General features: G+C 38.5%; 1 protein-coding gene across 2 annotated transcripts; it reads right to left on the bottom strand.

The window, feature by feature from the left end:
* Nucleotides 1-1,457: 1,457 nt before the first annotated feature.
* LOC140146772 (origin recognition complex subunit 6-like) lies at nt 1,458-21,700 on the bottom strand. Of its 2 annotated transcripts, XM_072168646.1 has the most exons (7): nt 21,545-21,700; nt 17,295-17,433; nt 13,344-13,507; nt 12,823-12,918; nt 9,000-9,112; nt 6,215-6,283; nt 1,458-2,148 (listed from the first exon to the last, which is right to left on the bottom strand). In XM_072168646.1, exons 1-7 carry the CDS (start codon nt 21,607-21,609, stop codon nt 2,018-2,020), a joined length of 777 nt encoding a protein of 258 aa, XP_072024747.1. In that variant the 5' UTR covers nt 21,610-21,700; the 3' UTR covers nt 1,458-2,017. The 2 variants fall into 2 exon arrangements, with proteins under 2 accessions (XP_072024747.1, XP_072024748.1); XM_072168647.1 differs by lacking the exons at nt 17,295-17,433; nt 21,545-21,700 and adding an exon at nt 17,128-17,208.
* Nucleotides 21,701-22,160: the final 460 nt, after the last annotated feature.

The raw sequence follows: 22,160 nt of genomic DNA, 5'->3' as shown, positions 1-22,160 counted from the left end.
AGCAAGACCAATAAAATTAATATTGGGCGTAAAGTATCCAATTTTATTATTATTATGTATTGGATCCAATATTTTCTCACACTTGGATTCATCAAAACATAATGGTATAAATTGTCTTCCAAAGCACAAACCCAGGATCCACATTTTGACGTTAAGGTGTACTCATTTCCAGTTTTGTTGCAGGTGGGAGGAGGGGTCAGGTTTGCAATATAACTAGTAACGTTTGTATGACCTATTGACCTATACCTATATTCATGTTGAGAGACAAAATGTGCTGGTAAAACTATGGCCATTAAAGTTTGCCATGGATCCACAGGTTAAACAATTACAAGTAGCACATTGTTGGGCAGGAAAAACCTCCTATGTGCTTTCGGCCCCTGAACATGTTTAAACCTGTTGGCAGATTTGTTCCAAACATGATCAGGGGCCAAAAGCACATAGGAGGTTTTATTTGAGTATCTTCAGGTGTGAACTAACTTGACTGCCAAGGGTGCTTTGTACAAGCATCATTATTCAGTGTGTTTGCACAGATTTGCAGGGCTGTCAACTTTTTGGAATTGTGTGGCGTGAGAGTTTGAAGACACTGTCCGACAGTGGCGTACCTGGATGGAATTATTGTTTGCCGACTACAAAATATGTTCATTTTGACCCAATGATGACTATTTGAGCCACAGCGCTCGAGAATCTAAAAAGTGGGGGTGGGGTGGTAGAGACAACTATTTATTTTACAATGCGTGAGATTTTAATAATTTTGCAGCTCTTGGCGTTAGATTTACTACCTTGGCGTGAGATTATGCTACCTTGGCGTGAGATTGTGAGAAAGTGACTGAATGCGTGAGACTCACGCCCAATACGTGAGAGTTGACAGCTCTGAGATTTGTCTAACATCTTGAGCAATACAATTGTGTTAATCTACTATAAGTATTAATACGCTACAAAGAAAATCATCAGGACTGTTATTGAAAATTAAACACTTCATAGTTCTAGTCCAATAAAATACCACTTACTGTGAACATTTTTGAAATCTAGTCAGAATTCTTTTTCAACACTGATGTTGTTGTAATGACCTGTTTACCACAAGTAGCTTAGGAATGGAAGGAGAGTGGTTTCTTCTTCAGAGGATAGTCAAATATGTGAGTGAGCTTACATTGCTGTTCGTCTCTGTTCATGGTGGTGCCTTGCTGCCTGATTTCCACTGCCTTTATATTTGTCTGTCTCTTTGACTAAAATCTTAGCCTGCTCCCGGTCTAAGAAACCTGACTAGATATCAAAATGCCCACATAGTGCTGCTTTAATGGACTAGAATAATGAATTTTGTGTTAAACATCACTTGCAAAATGTTGGCAAACTTAATGCCACCTCCATGGCAAATGAATAACTGAACAACAAGTAAATATTCAAATCACTGCCTGTTTTGTTGTTGTGTTTGGCTTTCCTGATTGGTTCTAGTTGGGTAATGTGACATGATCAAGTGGAATGAGTCACACATCTGCAATTTTCAATTAGAAGTTTTTTACAACATTTTCTGCCAGTTTACAAATGCTACATTTTGATGCAAACCCCATCAAAATCGGACATCTGGTTACCGAGTTATGAGCAATTTAGCAATGACTGAAAACAATATAAAACAAAAGAATTTGAACACTGTTTTTGCCAATATATCAATGTTAGCGACATCAGACTCATTCCCCTTGATCATGTCACATATGAGATTTAACAGTTTGAGAGAGTTTTTTAACATTCTCAACAATGTCATCTCCATTTTGTCCAGAGGTAGAAAATTGTCTTCAATGGGCTATTCCAGTTGAAATAGATACACCCCCTATGGTAAACATGACCTTAATCTCCCACAAAGGGAGTGTGAATTTCAAGTGGGATTAATTGACGATGGGCAACTTCTTTTGAAATCTACACTCCCTGTGTGGGATATAAAGGTCATGTCTTCCATTGAGGGTGTATGGATTTCAACTGGAATCGCCCCAATATCAAATAAATGTCATCTTTACAGATACTAGCATCATTTCTTTCTCGTTGCAGCTGAAGCGCCCTCTAATATTTTCCTCTTCCATTCTTCATAGTCATCTGTAGCACCAGATTCATCACTTGTTGTTTCAGTTTTCTTTTTCTTGATGGGACTTTCTTCTTCCTCTGTACAGGGAAAAAAGTGATTCAAATGGTATGTAAGGGTGGTGGACATTTAGTAATACATGTATAATAAAGTTCTGATAAACTGGAATTGGTTTGGTAGTGAATTTATTTCTTCATCTCCACAACATCAATATACAAAGTCATATCAAATCATAAAAATGTAAGAGCGAACTCATTGTGTGTTGGTTCGTCTAGAGCGTGAGTGAGAGAGAACGAACTCCTAGCACGCCACAGCTTTTATTACTGATTCCCCTATTCATAAGCAAATATCCTTTGTCGATCATAATCGATTGGAATGATTCGGCAATTTGTTGAGTTTTCCAAACAAGAATATCTTATAAACAAGGCGGTTCTCGAACCACGAGTCTCGCCTGCTTTTGTGACCGCCTGCTTTTGCTATAACTGTTGGTAGAGAGGTAAATGAATTTGGCGGTTATCGGCTGGGCACGATTATCTGGCCGATGGTAACTGTACCCACCAAGTTTCATGCCCATGCAACAGTTTTTACTAATATGACCTCAGATGACCCCTGGTGGCCCTGAAATGACCGTCTAAAATTTTGGCTCTAAATGTTGACTGTACCACTCGTGCTAAGTTTCATGCCCATATGACAGTTTTTACTAATTTGACCTCAGATGACCCCTGGTGGCCTCGAAATGACCTTTCAAAAATTTGGCTTTAAATGTTGACTGTACCCATCAAGTTTCATGCCCATCCGACCGTTTTTAGTGATTTGACCTCAGATGACCTCTAGGTGACCCTGGGTAACCTCAAAATGACCTTCCCAAAATTTGGCTTTAAATGTTGACTGTACCCACCAAGTTTCATGTCCATCCAACAGTTTTTACTAATTTGACCTCAGATGACCCCGAAATGACCTTCCAAAAATTTGGCTTGAAATGTTGACTGTACCCACCAAGTTTCATGTCCATACGACAGTTTTTACTAATTTGACCTCAGAGGACCCCAAAATGCCCGTCCAAAAAGTTGGCTTTAAATGATGACTGTACCCACCAAGTTTCATGCCCATACGACAGTTTTTACTAATTTGACCTCAGATGACCCCTGGTGACCCCAAAATGAACTTCCAAAAATGTGCCTTGAAATGTTGACTGTACCCATCAAGTTTCATGCCCATACGAGTTTTTAATAACTTGACCTCAGATGACCCCTGAGTGACCTCGGATGACCCCGTAATGACCTTCCAAAAATTTGGCAAAACCAAAAAACTATTTCATCAAAGTAATAAATCAAAACAGAAAGATGCTTCCTTTACGAGTTATCACTCATTGAAAGTGCTACTTTGCTATACTTTACATGGAAAGCGACTATCTGAAAGTCATCATATTTCCTTAATTACATGACCGATCAAGCTGTTATTGGGATATGTGATGCACAGTTGAAAATTAATTATTAAAAGATTTGGTGACCTCAGTTGACCTTTGACCTTGTATGTGACCTTTGACCTCACGAAATTGGATAAAGTATGTTGCGCTGAAAAATCAAATTTGGCAATACCAAAGAACTATTTCATCAAATAAATCAAAACAGAAAGATGCTTCCTTTACGAGTTATCACTCATTGAAAGTGCTACTTTGCTATACTTTACAAAGAAAGCGACTATCTTAAAGTCGTCATATTTCCTTAATTACATGACCGATCAAGCTGTTATTGGGATATGTGATGCACAGTTGAAAATTAATTATTAAAAGATTTGGTGACCTCAGTTGACATTTGACCTTGTATGTGACCTTTGACCTCATGAAAATCTAATCAGGTCCGAGAACCTCTGGCCACGCAACTCCCCACCAAGTTACGCCACTGTACCCCATACGGATCTCCAGATAATCTGTTTACAAGGTATTTTGCTTATTACGCATATATTATGCAAATTAGGTACTTAATTACCATATTTTACGCTCAAAATCTAATTAGGTCGAGAACCTCTGGCCCCGCTACTCCTCACCAAGTTAGGTCACTGTACCCCATACGGATCTCCAGATAAGCTGTTCACAAGGGTTTTTTGCTTTTTTACGCATCAAATACGCATAAATTATGCAAATTAGGTACTTAATTAGCATATTTTGCGCTGAAAATCTAATCAGGTCGAGAACATCTGGCCACGCTACTCCCCACCAAGTTACGTCACTGTACCCCATACGGATCTCCAGATAAGCTGTTCACAAGGTTTTTTTGCTTGATACGCATCAAATACGCATAAATTATGCAAATTAGGTACTTAATTAGCATATTTTGCGCTGAAAATCTAATCAGGTCGAGAACATCTGGCCATGCTACTCCCCACCAAGTTACGTCACTGTACCCCATACGGATCTCCAGATAATCTGTTCACAAGGTATTTTGCTTATTACGCATAAATTATGCAAATTAGGTACTTAATTACCATATTTTGCGCTCAAAATCTAATCAGGTCGACACCCTCTGGTCATGCTACCCCCTATAAAGTTTCATCATCATAGCACTTACGGTTCTCAAGATAACGCGTTCACAAGCTTTTTCCGAACGCACACACGCACACACCCCCACACACCCCCACACACGGACACACACACACCATAGTGATTACTAAGTCTCTCCCTGAACATTCAGGCGAGACAAAAAGTAAGACTCCCGCATCAACATTCTGCACTGTTACAGGTATAACAGCTACAATGTTAACTGTTTATGGGGTCCATTAATGCTTTTTACCCATCCTTTAGGTGAGGCTAAATAGCAGTGGTGTAGCATCATAGGGGCAGGGGGGCATGTGCCTCCCAAAACGGATTTACCAATTACAGGAGTGCGCAATCATGCCATGTGCAAATATGGTAGTTGCATGAGCGTGAAGTGTTCCGGTACAATGGCGTAAATTCCTCGCTACGTCACACGCATATGTCATTGATGAGTATCAATAGCCTCCGCTCTGGTGTGTGTATATCATATCCCGGTAACGAGCAATTTGATTGGGACGGACATATGATGTGATATGCGGAGGCTATGAATCATGGTTGATGCCCCTCCAATAGGATGGCTCATGCTACACCACTGCTCAATATCACAAGTTTTTGTAAAGGGGGCAAAGAATAAATTTGCTTTGTGAGCAGTAGTTCCGCCCGATTTTACTGGGATATTGTTGTGCGCAGAGCACAACAATTTTCAGTTTCATACTATTTGAGGTAAAAGCGGATATGCATTGGGTTTGTTTAACTTAACCATTTTACAATATTTTATACGAAAATCAAGTTGTTTACCAAATGTGAACATATTTAAACAGTACTAAGAGCAAAGAATACTTACAACCCAAATTTGGTTGCATTAGGATTTAAACTGTTCATATGAGACCAAATTTAAACAAAAAGTCTTAAAAAATTAATTTATATTGACCTAAAATGACTTTTGACCTTAGCATATGACCTTGAACACCACCCAAAAAAGTAGCCAGAGTTTCTGACCATGGCCCACCTATCCAGAAAATCTGAAGTCAATCTGCCTATCTATTCAAAAAATGAAGAGCTCTGTTGCCAAACCCCTTAAATCCACTTGAGCAATTTTGAGAACACATCAAAAAATTATCAAAAGAATCACTGATATAAGGGGGTTTTCATCAAAAGCAGTTTTTGGCGGGATGCTCATCCTACCCAAGCATCCCGCCAAAAACTTGCTTTTGTTGTGAACTCCCATATATCAGACTATCAGTACTTTTTTTGATGATTTTTTGATGTTTTCTCAAAATTGCTCAAGTGGATGAAAAAAGGGTTTTGCAACAAAGCTCTTCAAATACAGCATCCGGAGGTACTGAAGTACGGAAGCACAGAACAAGCTAAAGATTGTCTAATTTACATGATTTCAGTTTAATCATGATCAATGATTTCTGTTAATTAAATAATGAATTCAACATGCAAGAGAGTATATGTCAAGTTGTCAACCAAAAGTTTTCTTAACCATTGGCACTGCTTTACATGGGACAGGGAAAATCTTCAAAAGTCACCCAATTGGACTACCAAAATCGCAGGTTTGGGAACCCAGGAGTGACATAACATGAATGAATGAATAATATCAAATATACCTTCAAATGACTTTTCCAGATCATCCAGCCAATACTTCTGTTTTCCTTTACCAGTTTTCTTGTTGTCACCTACAAGGAAAATGGAAAACAAAGAAAATCTTTAGTCTTTCACTCAGGGGCGTCGCTAGACCAATATGATTCGTGTACAGCATGTTTTGCCAACAGAAATATTTTGTGAATTGTAGACCCAAATTTATTTAGCCAGAACGGCGCTCAAGAATCTAAAAAGTGGGAGGGGGGTGTTAGGAGTTTCTCACCGATTTTTTTAATTAGTAACTAATATAGCATTAACAATAGGTATATTACGTAACAACAGCACAATTCGGTAACACATTAACCTTTTATATGACTCTTGCAATTTGCCAACAATCACACATGGTTTTGACGACAACATTCAATTTTTGCCAACAAAATTGTGTATTGGGGAGGTGTCACACCCCATATACCCCCCTTTGGTGACGGCCCTGCTTTCACTTAGACAACAACCAAAAATTGCTAGTTTGTCCTCCCACTCTCTGTGTAAGACAGGATCGTTCAGTTATTTTAACAAAATATTTCATAGCCAAAACATAGTAAAATAACAAAAAAAGCCCAAATACGAGTATATGTGATTTGGGATATTTCTCCACAGTATCATTCATTTTTTAAAACAGTACTGAGAAAACACAACTCTAGCATTTCCAAAAATTAGTGTTGGTACTCTTTGTACAGTAAAAACTTTTATCCTGACATTCAAGAATAGGGTCGGTCGGACGACAACAAGCAAACAATATTTGGGGCCTTAAATGTGCAAGGATGACCAGATTGAAAGCCCCTCCCCTCAAACTTTACCACCTCAAAACCGAGAATTTAGTATCAGAAGAAAACTCATATTTTTCTCTTTGCCCCAATCCATTCAACACATTAGTTCTGTTAGGTATGATAATATTTCTGACATATGAGGGCAGGCTTTATAGTGACCCAGGATCCTGTCTTAACTGTGTAATCCATAAGAAAATGAAGACAATTTGAATTTTTACCCAAAAAACTTCAAGCAAACTAACATTTTAGTACAAACTGTGTGTCTAATCAGTTTATACTATCATGAAGTGATAGCCACATTTCATGAAACATGAGCACATTAAGGGATCTGGAATGAGCGTTTTGAGCGTTTCGACAGTATTTTTTGTTGTACATGAGAGCACATCAGACCTATCGAATTGCATTCTGAATACGAAGAATGTCTTTCTGATATCAAATAATTTTCACTTTATGAAATTCACGATATAATACAAATTTTATGACAAATTATTAAAATTTGATATTTTTCACATTTTTGAGATATAACAGTCCTCGAAGTAAATTTAATAAATTTAATGATATAGTCTTGTGTATGTAGCTGGGAGGAAAAGCCGACGATCAATTTTGACCTTTCATATTGAAGATATGAATTTTTTTCCCAAATGACCTAATTTTTTTTTGGTGTTTTGGGAAAAAATCCATATCTTCAATATGAAAGGTCAAAATTTTCAATTGATCGTCAACGTTTTATCCCACCTACTTACACTTAAAATATAAATCATCAGATTTATTAAGTTTACTTCGAGTACTGTTAAATATCCAAAATATAAATTTTTAATTATTTGCCATAAAATGTGTAATACATTGCTAATTTCAAAAATCAAAATTATTTGATATCAGAAGGACATTCTTCGAATTCAAAATGCAATTTGATATGTCTGATGTGCTCTAATGTCCCACAATAAATACTGTCCAAACGTTCATACCCCTTCCCTTAATGCTTAAAAATTTAGCCATAAAAAACTTCAACAAATGTTCAGACATAGGAAGCAACTGACAATTCTGGTGCACAAAATTTGGGCCAATTCAGGTGACATTGTTTTACTAGCTACTCCTAATATTGCTAATTGTTGGCCTACAGACATTATTGATCACTCATTTTTTAAGTTACCGGTATGAGTCTCTTTTCAATTAAATTAGCTGAAATTATTCAATTTCAAAATTTTATGAACATGCCTAGTCCTGTTTCATTTACAAATGGTGTGAAGAAAAACATGGTAAAACTGGTGTTTCACCACAGGAAGGGACCAGACACCAAGGTCCATATGCACAAACTAGTTAGACCGGGTCTAAAGTTAGACCTGGTCTAACTAGAATCTAGTCCCATGAGAAAGGACATTTTCCTTTACATTTGCTGAAGTTATTTTGTATTATTTTTGAACACTGCATTAAAATATTTAGAATTTGCTAGCTACTCTAGGAAGGAAATAAGAGCAAAGGACCATTCCTTGTGGAACTTAATTCCAGTTATAGGGCACGGGGGCACTGTGGCTCAGTGGTTACGGCCTTGGACTCATAATCTGAGAGCTTGCTCGGCGTGTGTGGGTTCGATTCCCCGTCCCACCACCGTGTTGCGCCCTTGGGCAGGGCACTTTGCCTTGCTTGCCTCACCCCACCCAGGTGCAATGGGAAGCTGTTAGGGGTAGTCACAGTCGTTGTACTGATGGACCCTGCGCCACTTGTAGGCTGCAAACGTGGTTCCGACATAATAATTATTCTAATAACGGCGGAATAAATGTAAAGCGCTTTGAGGCTGTTTACGGCATAAAGCGCTATATAAATATCTACATTTATTTTTTATTTTTTATACCAGGTCTAACTTTAGGCTCGGTCTAACTCTTTTGTGCATATGGACCCAAGGTCAAGTATACTAAAGCTGAGTTTATTGTACATACAGAAGACACACTTGCAATAATCATACAATGGTAACAAATAAATTACTCACCTATGAGTTGTGTAGCATACTTTTCCAAATCTGTACATGTTTGATCAAATGTTGACCTTTTGACCCCAGCGGTGGCCACCATCTTGGTTTTGTCTACCTTGACCTTTTGATGCCTGTATTGTTGAAAGGAAAATAGAAAAAAGCTATAACCATAAACGATCAGTAAAGTCAGTCATGCTCATTAATCCAGCCTTGTTCGTTTATTTTTCTGAGTTGGGAAATTTCAAAAAGATAGACAAAAATATGCTTCATCCCCGGGGAATAAATTGTGTTAGTTTTAATAAATTTCGAAAATGTTAGCTAGATTGAGGCAAAATTGGCATAGCATATGGAATACGAACAACACCTACCAATAACTATTTTTGTGTGGGGAACCACGATTAGTCCTTGCTCCCCATACAGATGCAATGATATAGACGTTTTTCACCTCTGTTCACTGCCTCTTTATTTCTTTTTTGAACCTTTACTCACGGCACAATATTGCCTTTGGTTAACATTTAAATCTTGCGTGTGTGACGGTTGGCTGGTTAACATTTGAATCTCGCGCTCCATGGTCAGATTTTTTTTCCGGTCTTTTGGTGAAAAACAGGTCATCATCAAACTATGACTACTTGTGTATAGCCTATCTATATGAATAGGGGTAGTGATGAGGGGTAGAATGTTTGTTGAAGGGGGGTTGGGAAGCTTTTTTCCAAAATATGATCATTATAGGATAGGCCTATATCTTTCATAAGTGTTTTTTCTCAGCATAGCTAATCAGAATAACGTTTGAAACTTGATTTTGCGCTTTAAAAACTCTAATTAGGAATGACTGACAGCATGTAGGCCTAACAAAATTGCTTTCCGACATAATTGCATAATCTGCCCCTATCCTCCAATCAAATCAAAAACAAAAAAAAAAAAAAAAAAAATACTTGTTTTTGATTCAAAAACACAAGCTGGGAAAACGTAGAAAAGAAAAGAGAAGAAAAAAAAGAGAGTGAGAAAAGTCTTGGACGGGGTTCGAACCTTGGAACAAGCATCGGCATGCGATAAAAGCGTGACTTAAAACAACAACTTTACAGCGCGCTAACTGAGTGCGCCACGAAGGCAAAGATATATATTTGAGGTAAAAAGACAAACTTAATGAAAAAGAAGTCGAAATCGTTTATAAAACTAATTGATATCTCTCATCTGTATTTTATTTGCATGATTAACAACAGATATCAAACTTTATCCATATTTAAGCAAATAAAATACAAAACAAAGGCAATTCAGAATCCCCCCTTTTTTTTTAAGGGTGTGTGGAATAATACGCCACCGTGATTCATTCAAAATAACATTTGTTATTGAAACAATGCGCCAAGTTTATGCACGATATATCATGGCCGACTGCCTTAGGATATTTCAACTTTTATATACTATCCTAAATTGATGTAATACAAATATTTGGGTGAAAATGCACGCATATTATGCTCAAATTTTAGGTTTTTAAAGACCTATAGTGGCATTACACTTCCGTCCATTTGCCTCCCTGTGAGTTGAAACGTAATCAGACTGTGTCTGACACAATTTCAATTTTGATTTTCTTTTTTTTAAAAGCAAATTTCTTTTGAAAGTATCTTCTCTTTGCGTCTATGGGGGGGGGGGGTGAATGACTTAATTCTAGAGAGACAATTTTAATATCTCCTTTCTGTCAATACTTCAAGTCTTAATAATCATCACAACAACAACATGCGCGGATAATTCAACTTCAATAGGCCTATAATCAACAAAATGCAAGAAAGGCTCATAATCATTTAGTGGTTGGTCTTGTCCGATATCCACTAGCAATGGGCTATTTTCAGAGAAAATTGGGAACATTTTGCAAAAAGGACCCATCCATATACCAAAATTGGCTTAGAAAAAGGGGTCATTGTTATACCAAAAGGCTGAAAATGCTACGCATGTTTGCAGCACGTCCCCGTATGGTCATTTTATTTTTGAGTACCCCCCGCGCTTCACCAAGCTGGTAACTCAATCGTAATAAGTGAATTTAACATCTTTAATATTTTGCAAGCTCCTTTATAAGCATTAGTCCTCACATATATATGCATGCAATGTCAAGCGTGTACATGCATAAGACTTTGTGCAAAATAATACCCGCTGGACGGTTAGCAGTATGTTTAATTTGTAAAGGGAACTCTGCTAAACATTATAGCATAATTTAGGTCACATGATCATATGTGACTGGACGCGATAAATCAGCCATAAAGTCGGCCCTGGTCAAGTTTGTTTTATTTCGTGTTTAGAAACTATATATCATAAGCTTTAAAATGGTATATCATTTGACTTCAAAGGATATCCAGGAGTGGGGTTATGGTTTGTTGAACTCTGTTCCTTCAACAAAATTGTAGCTTTTTTTCCATTCTACATGTGTCTCTTTTTCCACATTTCTGGTAATAAATATCAAACAGTCATAATTGGCGGTCATTTCAAATCATCCCCAAGTCAATGAGGTTCAGGAATCTCCTCTCATTGTTAATTGTTGGTTATACATGTACATACAATGCTTTGTTATCCACCACTTGAACAGGATTTAGCCAAAGCAAACAAAGACAAGAATTATTCTATAGAAATAGGTAGAAGGTTATTATCCTCTTCAGCAATAGGATTATTGATTGGTTTAAACAGTGTTTGATGAGATACTTGTCGCATCTTATTGAGACACCTATGAATACGATCTTCACGTACATTTTACACTGTAACTGTAAGTTGCCGAGTTTACGGCTCATATACGTTGGGCAACTGCATCAATTTCATGTCCTCCTTCTGTTACAGAACTTACTTTCATTGGGGAAACATGGTGCGATGACAAAATTGTGGTCAAACTGGAATTCATGTACAGTCCAACCTCTTTTATCCAGCTATGAGAAATGGGCTATTCCATTTAAAATTCACACTACCCCTGTGGAAGATTTTGGAAATATCTTAAACAGGGGATTATAATTTCAAATGGAATGAACACGATAGGCAGCTCCATTTGAATTTCATTAACCCTCTGAGAAAGATTCAACCTGAATCTTCCACAGAGAGTTTCAAATGGAGCTGCCTAATGTGTTCATTCGATTTGAAATTCATACTTCCCTGTTCAAGATATTTACAAAATTTCCACAGAGGTAGTGTGGATTTTGAATGGAATATAATATGGACTTCCACTATTTGGAGGGTTGCTTACATTGAGTGGGTGCTAGTCGGTTGAAAATAATCGCTGTCTGGGGACATTCAAACGCCTTAAAGCCATATTATAACATTTCTGTAAAAATAGATTAGTATTTATTTTCCATAAAATGTTAGCTTTTACTGTCAGATATGTCCCCTTTTAATTTTGAGCCGAACAAGTGAGATAAAGCATAGAAAATGGGAATTTACTACTAGCGCCCATGCATGTTACTCCCATGGTTGTAATGCGATACGATCCTCAGGGTGTGTGTGTATGTGTATCCCGCACGCCGTGTACGTACTGTGCATACGTGTGCGACTAATATTTCCATCGTAATAATAAAACGCCGGTGCCATTGTATTATTCAAAATCTCGGATTTTGACAAAACTACAGCACCTAAAGTCTTGATTTTTGCAGAGTGCCTTTATTGACTTAAGTACATTACAATCGTGTAAAAAACAGAATTAAAAACGTTTTTGAAGGCGAATTCTCCTCAGCAAAGGTTATAATATGGCTTTAAGTTTTCCCTGATTTTGACTGTTTTTCTTAAAATCTGAGTTTCCCCGGTCTGGAAAATGGATTTTCATTTTCCCTGAGAGACTGAGAATCCAGTGGTAATTTTGCCTTACACTAACACTTACCTACACACAGTATACAATGCAGCTAATGTGAACATTGGTTTACTAAAGTCTATATCATTATCACTGCCACTTCTTGTAATGTAGTCAGACTTGTATCTGATGGACAAAAACACAAAAATGAATGTAACATTGAAATTGGTAATGGTTTATAATATTGTGGAAATAGGGTAACTATTTTCCCTGGTATTGGCTACCTGCACGTTTGGGGTGATAGGAAAACATAGTTTGCCATATTTCTCCTTTAATCATGTAGTATTTGTATTATACTCCCTCACTCCATTCCTACCTCCCTCTTACTCATAAGGAAGCATTAAATATTGTGCCAGTTTAGTCTACCCTTGAGTTAGACTACTTTATAGTCTCATCTAGTCTCTCTGATGGCGCTATCAACTACCATCATTCCTCCTCCATACCGATCATTATTTTCAATCAATATACAAGACTAGTTGTATTCAAAAGAGATTAATTTTCTTTCAACATGTTTGTCAATGACAAGATTTCACAGCAATTTAACTACAAACCTTGAAAGAATGTCTCGTGCCAAGTCTACAGCTCCAATACAACCAAACTGCACTGCCAAATCTCTCATGCCATGGACTTGTTGTAAGTCTAGCATAGTCTCCAGGGTTTTGTAGGATGATACATAAATCTTCTTGCTGACACCTGCAAGTCGAATTGCTTCTTTCTGTGCACAAAGAAACAAATTAGATATTTTGAAGACCCTAATAGGTCCACCACCACATCTGGAATAATGAACTAAACTCCTCAACAAAAGTTTGGAAAGTTTTTTCAAGCATCTGTATCTCAAATTATTTGTGACATATTCATATTGTGTTGCATATCAATGAATAGCTACAATACTCCCCTTTACAATGACACCGTTTGAAACAATAACATTTTACACGGCTGAGTACACGCCTTGTGAATGTAGTGGGTCTCAAAAAGAATTTGCCAAATTGACCATTATTCTGTGCAGCAAGCTGCAATCCCATAACTTCACAATCTGGGACCTTATGCATTCCTCCAAGATGACACCGTCGCCCCTCATAGCCACGGTAGTCAGCGACTACCTACAGAATATGGGAGTACAGTCAAAATGGCCTGCCATCAGGCCAGACCCGGGGGCCAGACTTTAACCCGATTGAACACTTGTGGGACCAGCTTGATCGTGCTGTGCGTGCCAGAGAAGCCCATATGCAACCACATTGAATGACCTCAGCGAATCCTTGTTGAAGGATGGAATTCCATCTCACAGTAACGTGTAACCAGGTCGGTGAGCAGCATGAGGAGAAGGTGCCTGACTATTGTGGCTGCCTGTGGTTTGTCCACCCGCTATTGAGGTTAGTGGCTAGCATTGTTTGAGCACAGAATAATGGTAAATTTGGCAAATTCTGTTTGAGACCCCACTACATTCACAAGGCGTGTACTCAGCCGTGAAAAATGTTATTGTTTCAAATGGGGTGTCATTGTAAAGGGAGTATTGTAGCTATCCAGTGATATGCAACACGATATGAATATGTCACAAATAATTGGAGATACAGATGCTTGAAAAAACTTTCCAAACTTTTGTTGAGGAGTTTACTTAATTGAGTTATGTGGCCCAGGGCACTACTGTCTATGGTCCAGACAAGTATACAAGTATAGGAGTGTGATCTATAAGGACAAGGTCACCTTCCAGTTGACCAGGCCAACGATTGTGGACCTTTTTAAACAAAAGTGTTTGAATTAAAGCCCAGCACAAGGTTTTATCTTCCCTGGCCTGACATCCCTGGCCTGACAATGTTCTTTGCCATCCGGGTTTCCTCTTGCCATAAGTTGGGAAATACAATGCTTACTCTTTTACTGGCTCGTCGTCAGGCAAGCAGAGTATATGCCCTACAAATTTCAGTTGATGAGTCCTGGCTTTCTCAACAAGTGGCGCTGTCTCTGTCAGATTGTAGATGGTAGAATTTGGTACTCTGTCTACTCTGTTGATGTTCAGCATAATACGGTAGCAGGATGTGTCAAATGAGTTGATTTTATTTTCCATATCCTTAGAGATAACACAAGACTCACAGCCGTATAGTAAAACTGTGACGCAGGTTGTGTGAAACAGTTTAACCATGGTGGAAATTGGGATGGTAGGACTTTTCCACAGTTGCTCTAATTTCCAGAAGGCTGTCCAAGCAAGAGCTTTCCGTCTCTTCAGGTCACTAGCACTGGATCCCATCATGGAGCCCTGGTCTGACACTCTCCTGCCAAATCTAACCCGAGCCAGAAAATTAAGTATTTATCTTCCTCAGTACATGTAATCCGATCTGACCTGACACGACACTGTACTTTCAGCCGAGACAAATATAACTTATGATTTCATATAACTTATATTCGATCGTCTCAGCTTTCACAAGACAGGTCTCATCCGGGGTCTCATCATCTTGAAATCTTTGAATATATGCTTGGGAGTCTGCAATATGTGGGACCTTAAGTTTCTCTTCTGGAAGACAGTTTGATTGAAATTCCTTTCCACTATTCGCTGTAGAAGTGACGTAATAAATTGGATTAACTACCATAGCAATAGATGAATACAATTTTGACTATATCACCCTGCACTACAAGCAGGTTGCACTCATAACCTGTGTATGTCTGCAATCACAGATTGAATACAATACTGCTCTTTTCAAAGATAGTAATCTTACAGGTGCAAGTGATCAGTGTGATATGGTTCAATGCATAGGTACTGTGTGAATGTTGTAGTGCAGGGCGATATAGTCAAAAATTGTAATTCATCTATGGTTATGGTAGTTAAGGAGATTATTACGTCACTTCTACATCAAATACCAATAAGCATAATTGGATGACATGGATTAAGCTCCAAGATGCCTCTATTGTTATGCAATACACCCCACTTAACATGCCCTTAGTCTAGCACATTGCATACTGAAAGTACAGTGTCGGGTCAGATCGGACTACATGTCATGGGAAGGTGTCTGGCTGTGCAAGAAAAACACTTAATTTTCAGGGTCGTGTTAGATTTTGCGAGCGAGTGGAGTTTCAGGCCAGGGAAGACAAAACTTTCTCCGAAAGACTTTAAGTCCGTTAGAGAAACCCATAATCTGGCGTTCTTTGTTGGGTTTAGTAATGCCTGCGATAGAGTTTACGTTCCAATTTTCTTTCCCGACTGCCGTGATGAAAGTGCCTTTTTTTAATGTATCAACTGAGGATCAGGTGAACAAAAGATGTAATCGGGGGTTGACAAACAGAAGGCCTTAACTCAAAAAGTGCCTTCTTGAGAAAAATGAGTATAATATTTTGCATTGAGATGTGACCAAGTATTTATTGTGCTATAGATGCAATAGGAAGTTGAATTGAGGTAAGGCTTTATGATTTTAAGAATCTGTGGTATTACAGATTATTTTGGTACCAAAATCTCAAAATGGCCAAAAGTGAGTTAAGGCCTTCTGTTTGTCAACCCTTGTAATATAAGAATAAGAAAACCATTCCTTAAAATTGTGGCTTCTTACAATGTAGTACTTGAGTTTACACATGAATGTGTGGAAGGAAAAAATTGGTGCATCTGTTGAAGAAATCCATACAGTAGACAGAAAAATATTGGCTTTATGTTATGTCTGGTATGAATTACAGACGCAGTGGCAAAGCCAGGTTTTCAGAACAGGGCACAAACTTGTGAATCTACTGACGGAAATATTCTTTGCTGGCTGAAATTGTGAATTGTTGACCCCATTCTTTTTTCCCAAGGCGTGTAAAAAGTGTTGGGGGGGGTGAATAGCCAAACTACTTTTGACTGGATTGTCTTTGCATTATCACACAATCCACAAGAAATGCACATTTAACATTTAGCAAATAGTTCTCGTAATTCTTGCATTTTCTCAAAATTATAGCGCATTGGTGACAAGTAAGATATGTATATTATAGGGGCAAGGACTACAACTACTGCACTGGAAATTTTATTTAAGCACAGACAACAGTTGTGGAGTTACAGTCAAAAATGAGGGAAACCAATATTTGATCAATAAATCAATGACTACTTGCCTTGAGTTGCTGAATTTTCAGTGCAGTAGTTGTAGTCTTTGCCCCTATAATATACATATCTCACTTGTCACCAATGCGCTATAATTTTTGAGAAAAACGCAAAAATAGGCACAAAATTGGGCAGGGGTGTAGTACCCCCTTAATTGTGCCAAAATTCTGCTTTATTCCTCCCCTAGATTGCTGGTTTACACCAAATATTGTGAATTACTGGGGATACCAGCCCCACCCCCACTGGCTTCACCACTATATTCTCAGGTACACCATCCTTATACTTACTCTATCTACATGGTGATGCAAGCTGGTAGCAGCTAATTCTATACACATTACAGTACCACTGGTCTCGTTAAGACAGAGATTCAAAAGACTATGGTACCGGTACCTGAAGTACACCGCACATCACACAGACGATTCAATTCACTGTGGTACACCACCCCTATACTTACTCTGTCTACATGGTGATGCAAGCTGGTAGCAGCTAATTCTATACACATTACAGTACGACTAGTCTCGTTAAGGCCTAGATTCGAAAGACTGCCCGAAGTACAACGCACATCACACAGACGATTCAATTCACTGGCTTTTCTGCATTTAGAAAAGGTAATAATAAAAGAAACTAAATTAAACATCTAATTGCTAGACATGGATCAGGAAATCCCTTGACACAGAAACCTGCCAGAGAAGATATCCTACACTTCCCACAATGCATTTCTTCCATTTTAATTCTCTGTACTGATTTGCTATCAATAGTAACAAAATATACCTCAATGAACAGAGAAAGTACAGCACTTGTAAAACATGTTTATTTCTTGACTATTGACCCATGTTTAGCCAGTCTATTATCAACATGAAACAAAGGGAATCTGTCCAAAGTAATATTAGGAATGTCATTTACTGTAATGAGGTGATTCATTATCGCAAAGAATTCTGGGAAGGGTAAAATATCTTCTCTAGTACCAGCAGCCTTGAATTAAGGATCTGAAGGGGCACAACAACTTTTTTAAGGCAAGTTGATAAGGGACCGTTCACAAACACTTGTAAGGGGGGGACCTGATGCAAAAAAATTTTATCGCGAAAAATTTTCGGGCCCCCTTTTACAGACCTCAAAAATTTCAGGCCCCCCCTTTTTGACATGAAAATTATGGGTCAACCCATAGAAGAGCATATTTTTATAAACTCAATTTTTCCAGGAAAATTTGTGGTCATTTTTTCAGGGCCCCCCTAGGAGGGTCAAAAATTTTCAGGGCCACCCCTTTTTGCTTCCGCCCCCCCCCCTAACAAGTGTTTGTGAACGGTCCCTAATTGCCTTGGATTTTCACTGAAAAGGCAAGGCAGCACGGCAGTGTGTAATATTTCAAGAGGGCATCATGGCAACTGTTGAAAATTTGAGAAGGGCACCAAGGCAATTTCTCAAAAGTGAAGAAAACACACACAAACAGTCTGATAGATGATTTTAGGGGCAGGGCTGGGGCACCGACGGCAACTTCATTAGAGGGCACGGCAAGTGACTGCCTTGAGTAAAGGACACATTTTGAGGGCATTACGGGCCTACGGCAGTGGGGATGGGCACCCATGGCAAAATGCCATGGGTGCCGTACCAGGGCTGCAGTACCAGGAGGATATGGTTAAACTATATTTAAATTAAAAGTTATTAAATTTAAAGTTAAGCTTGGGGTTAAATCACAAAATAATGTCATGTGGTATTGATCCAGAAATCTATCTACTATCCAGGATGACATGATAATTACTGTGTGGCTAGAGATAGAGATGGAACTATAGTATAACTATAGGCATGATCACACGGGAGCTTACCTCCGTGTTACCGTATACGGAGGTAGTGCAAGGTCATGACTTAACACGGATACTTGTCCACACGGTCCTTCCTCGTGGTCTTTAACTCTAAGCACTCAGTGTTAGCTGCACGGCTCGGTCTTTACCGTGGTAAATATAGGAATTTCCTGGAAGTTTTAGGGCCGTTTGCTATACTGCAAGTCACTGTGGAAGCCGATGTCTCTTAGTTTCAGGGCAATTACACATGTTTTTAGCTGTTATTTTCTTCTCCACTCAATTTTTTTGTCTTTCAAGACACTAATATCAGCTCTTCCGTTTCTTCTTTTGACCAGTTTAATGTTTTGTTTGGTTAGGTTTTTTATTTTGTTTGTTTGGTTTTTTTTCGTTTTTGTGGTGCTTTTTCATCATGTTCATTCTCGGTGAGAAAGCGGAGATAAATTATTGTGAATTTATGCTAAAGAAATTTAAAATACTGCGAAATTGTAAGTGTTGTATCCATAAGGTCAAGCTTACCCCAGAATCTTGTTCATACGGGCACTAACACGGAACGATCGCTTCGTGTTAGCGCGCTACCACAGAGATTCCCCTGAGGTAAATCTTCCGTGTTAAGCTTCGAGGTAGTTAACACGATACTTGTTCAGACGGTCGCTAACACGAAGCTACTTACCGTGTTAGCCTACTGAACTTACCCCTAAGCCCGTCTGAACACGGCTTACTTCAGTCACTCAATCGTCACCAAAATGTATTAAAACAATAAGCTAATTCAATAACTGAGAACAGAGTGCATAAAATTCTTGGATGGGAAATGGGATATACTAACACAATTCCCAACTGTGGGAATGAACTTTGACTGATTGTGAATTCCTGTGATTTTATTTTTCATTTACAACATTGGTAGGTTCAAACTATCTTTGTTTATTGAAATGAAAGTTCTGTGGAGTCAATACAGATCCAACAATTGAAAAAAAATCAAAGGTTCTTTTAAAAGTGCTAAGTTTGTCACCATTGAAGTACTGTGAGAGCTTGGCCGTGATATCCCTCAGATTTTTACCCACACAAAGGTCACCTAGTCGTCCCAGTTCGAACCCTACTGCACCCGGTAACGCGCTTTTTCACCCGCAATTCGCACAGCAAGTCATTTATTCAACCACAACCATCCAAGGACTGAACAATACAAATATTCCTTCAAACCTCGGTCCATTAGGCTATAAATGAAAGTCAATGTTATGTTTAGCGTAACATTTTCATGCACATATTTTGGGGGGCTTTGGGCAGGGGTAGCATTAAGGCCTGAAAGTCGGGGGTTGTTTTCCCGTGTTTTTCACTCCCGAGCTTGCAGAAAATCCAAATACATGGGTTGAAAATTAAATCTCGGGGGTGAAAAATATTTTGCAGTGTAGTCAGGGGTAGGAGTAAGGTCCAAAAGTAGAGGGTCAGAGTTCACCCCTGAGCTTGCACATTCCCAATATATGGAGGGTGAAAAATGACTATTTTTTAAATTTAGGGGGCCATTCACCCCTGATCGGGGTTAACGCTACCCCTGGCTTGGGGGCGCCAGCCCCCCGGGGTAATAGCAGGGGGCAGCCAAAACGAAGGGACGGCGGAAGAAGGGGCGGCAAAAAGAATTAGTAAAGAAAAAAGGGCTGATATAATGTTTCATATATGCCGTTTTTATTGTGTAGGCCTATTATATGAATGCCTCTGTGCCAGTGGCGTAGCCAAGATTTTGGAACCGAGGGGGCACAACTTGTAAATGTACCGACGGAAATATTTTTTGCCGACGGAAGCTGTGATTTGTTGACCCCAATTTTTTCCATGCATGGTTTGAAAAAGTGAATAGCAAAAAAAAAAAAAAGAAAAAAAAAAAAGGATGATAGGTGGTGCTAACTTAAAAACACTACATTTTTATGTATAATTCAATTTAATTCACAATTTTAAATCATTTTATTTACAATTCTCTCCTTTTTTCAGTCGCTGTTTAGTGTGAGTAAACCGGCCCCCTGCCCCCCCCCCCCCCCCACTGGCTACGCCACTGCTCTGTGCCACCTGGGGACCGTCCAAGGGAGAACAGTGCCAGTGCATTGGTCACCCCAAGTTAAATAAGAAATAAATTGGCGATCGCGAAAGTCAAAGATCATAATTAAACACCAATTATGCTCCCCATATTTATCATGATAAAATTTGTCATGAACTGCTGATCAACATCATGAACACTGGACATGACGTATATTAAAACTGTATACTATATCATGTCTTCAATCTTCATGATAATAAACTAAAGTTATACTTCAGTCTCAGTCTCAGATAGACTCGCTGAGTCTCATGGACGCCGTTCCTATGTCCATCAGACTCGTATTTCCCATTTTGGATGTCAATGGGAAATACACACTTAACGATTTGCGCCGGTTAGAAACTTGAAAAAAAATCTTTAAAATTTTATCAATGTATATAAAAGTGGTACCAACCTTATTGTGCTTGCTAATTTAAGACTCGGTTGAAACAAAATTAAGGATCGAATGCATTTTAGTGTCCAAAAGGCAAAATTATCGTCAAAGTTCTGCCGAAATCGGCACCCTTGCGAAGGGTTCAGAATTCGAATCGGGAACGAAAATATCCGATCTTTGCGATCAAAAACACAAAATTACAACTTTAAACATACTATTGACAAAAGACATTATTACCAAACAATATAGAATAGAAAATTTGACATCATTTTCTCAAAATATTGAAGAAATTTGCTCACTAGACATCGAAAAAGTACGCAATCCAATTCCCGTTCAAACGCGTGGGAAACTGAAAGTGCATAATCCCGACTAGTCTCAGACGTAAGCTTAGCCTTAAAATCAATGAAATAAAATTATACTCGAGCTAGGCTAAATTAATCGATTGTTTTACGATAATTTACCTTACTATCTTTGGAGAAGTAACGCCCAGTTTGTCAGCAAGTGATTTTGCAACTTTACTATCCATTTCAATCCTTAAAAACTATCTAAATACCAGATCGAAACGAAATGCACATCACTAAAATAAATATTTCTTGGAAAAAATAATGAAAACATAGTCCGCGGGTTTGTGTCATGTGACTGATCATATGATCAGAATCATAACCTCTTGGCCAGTCGTCCTGCATTATTTTGTTTTTTTCTCGGGGAGGCATGCTACAGCTGTTACAAATACAAGCTTTACAGTAGCCTCAGTAGGTCTACGTATGTGCATAGATTTTAAATCTATGGTATGTGGTAGGCCTAAAATCAGGTTTTTCTTTCGATAACATTTGCTGCAGGCCCCCAAAAAAAGTTTGTTTGCCCTTTCCCGACCGACCGAAAAATCACGATCTTGGGACGCGTTGCTTTTTTTTTTCCTTTTATAATTGAGTTTACTGTTCTCATTTTCATTGGCCGTCTTTGTTAGGGACCGCTCATTATTTACAGGGGAGGGGCGCGGGAAAAATGTAGGGGGGGGCTATGTGATTTTCACTTTAACAAACAGGGGGGGTTATGTGATTTTATTTTTCCTGATAG

Source organism: Amphiura filiformis, chromosome 2 (genome assembly GCF_039555335.1).
Source record: "Amphiura filiformis chromosome 2, Afil_fr2py, whole genome shotgun sequence".
NCBI lineage: Eukaryota > Metazoa > Echinodermata > Ophiuroidea > Amphilepidida > Amphiuridae > Amphiura > Amphiura filiformis.
The sequence above is the reverse complement of the archived record's forward strand: the minus strand, read 5'-3'. Positions and strand labels throughout refer to the sequence as shown.

Excerpts from the sequence above, each read along its gene's own strand:
- LOC140146772 (XM_072168646.1), bottom strand. The coding sequence starts at position 21,609 with ATGGATAGTAAAGTTGCAAAATCACTTGCTGACAAACTGGGCGTTACT. Across the intron at positions 12,919-13,343 it reads GCACGAGACATTCTTTCAAG|ATACAAGTCTGACTACATTA; the intron begins GTTTGTAGTTAA and ends TTTGTCCATCAG. Across the intron at positions 6,284-8,999 it reads GTATGCTACACAACTCATAG|GTGACAACAAGAAAACTGGT; the intron begins GTGAGTAATTTA and ends TTTTCCTTGTAG.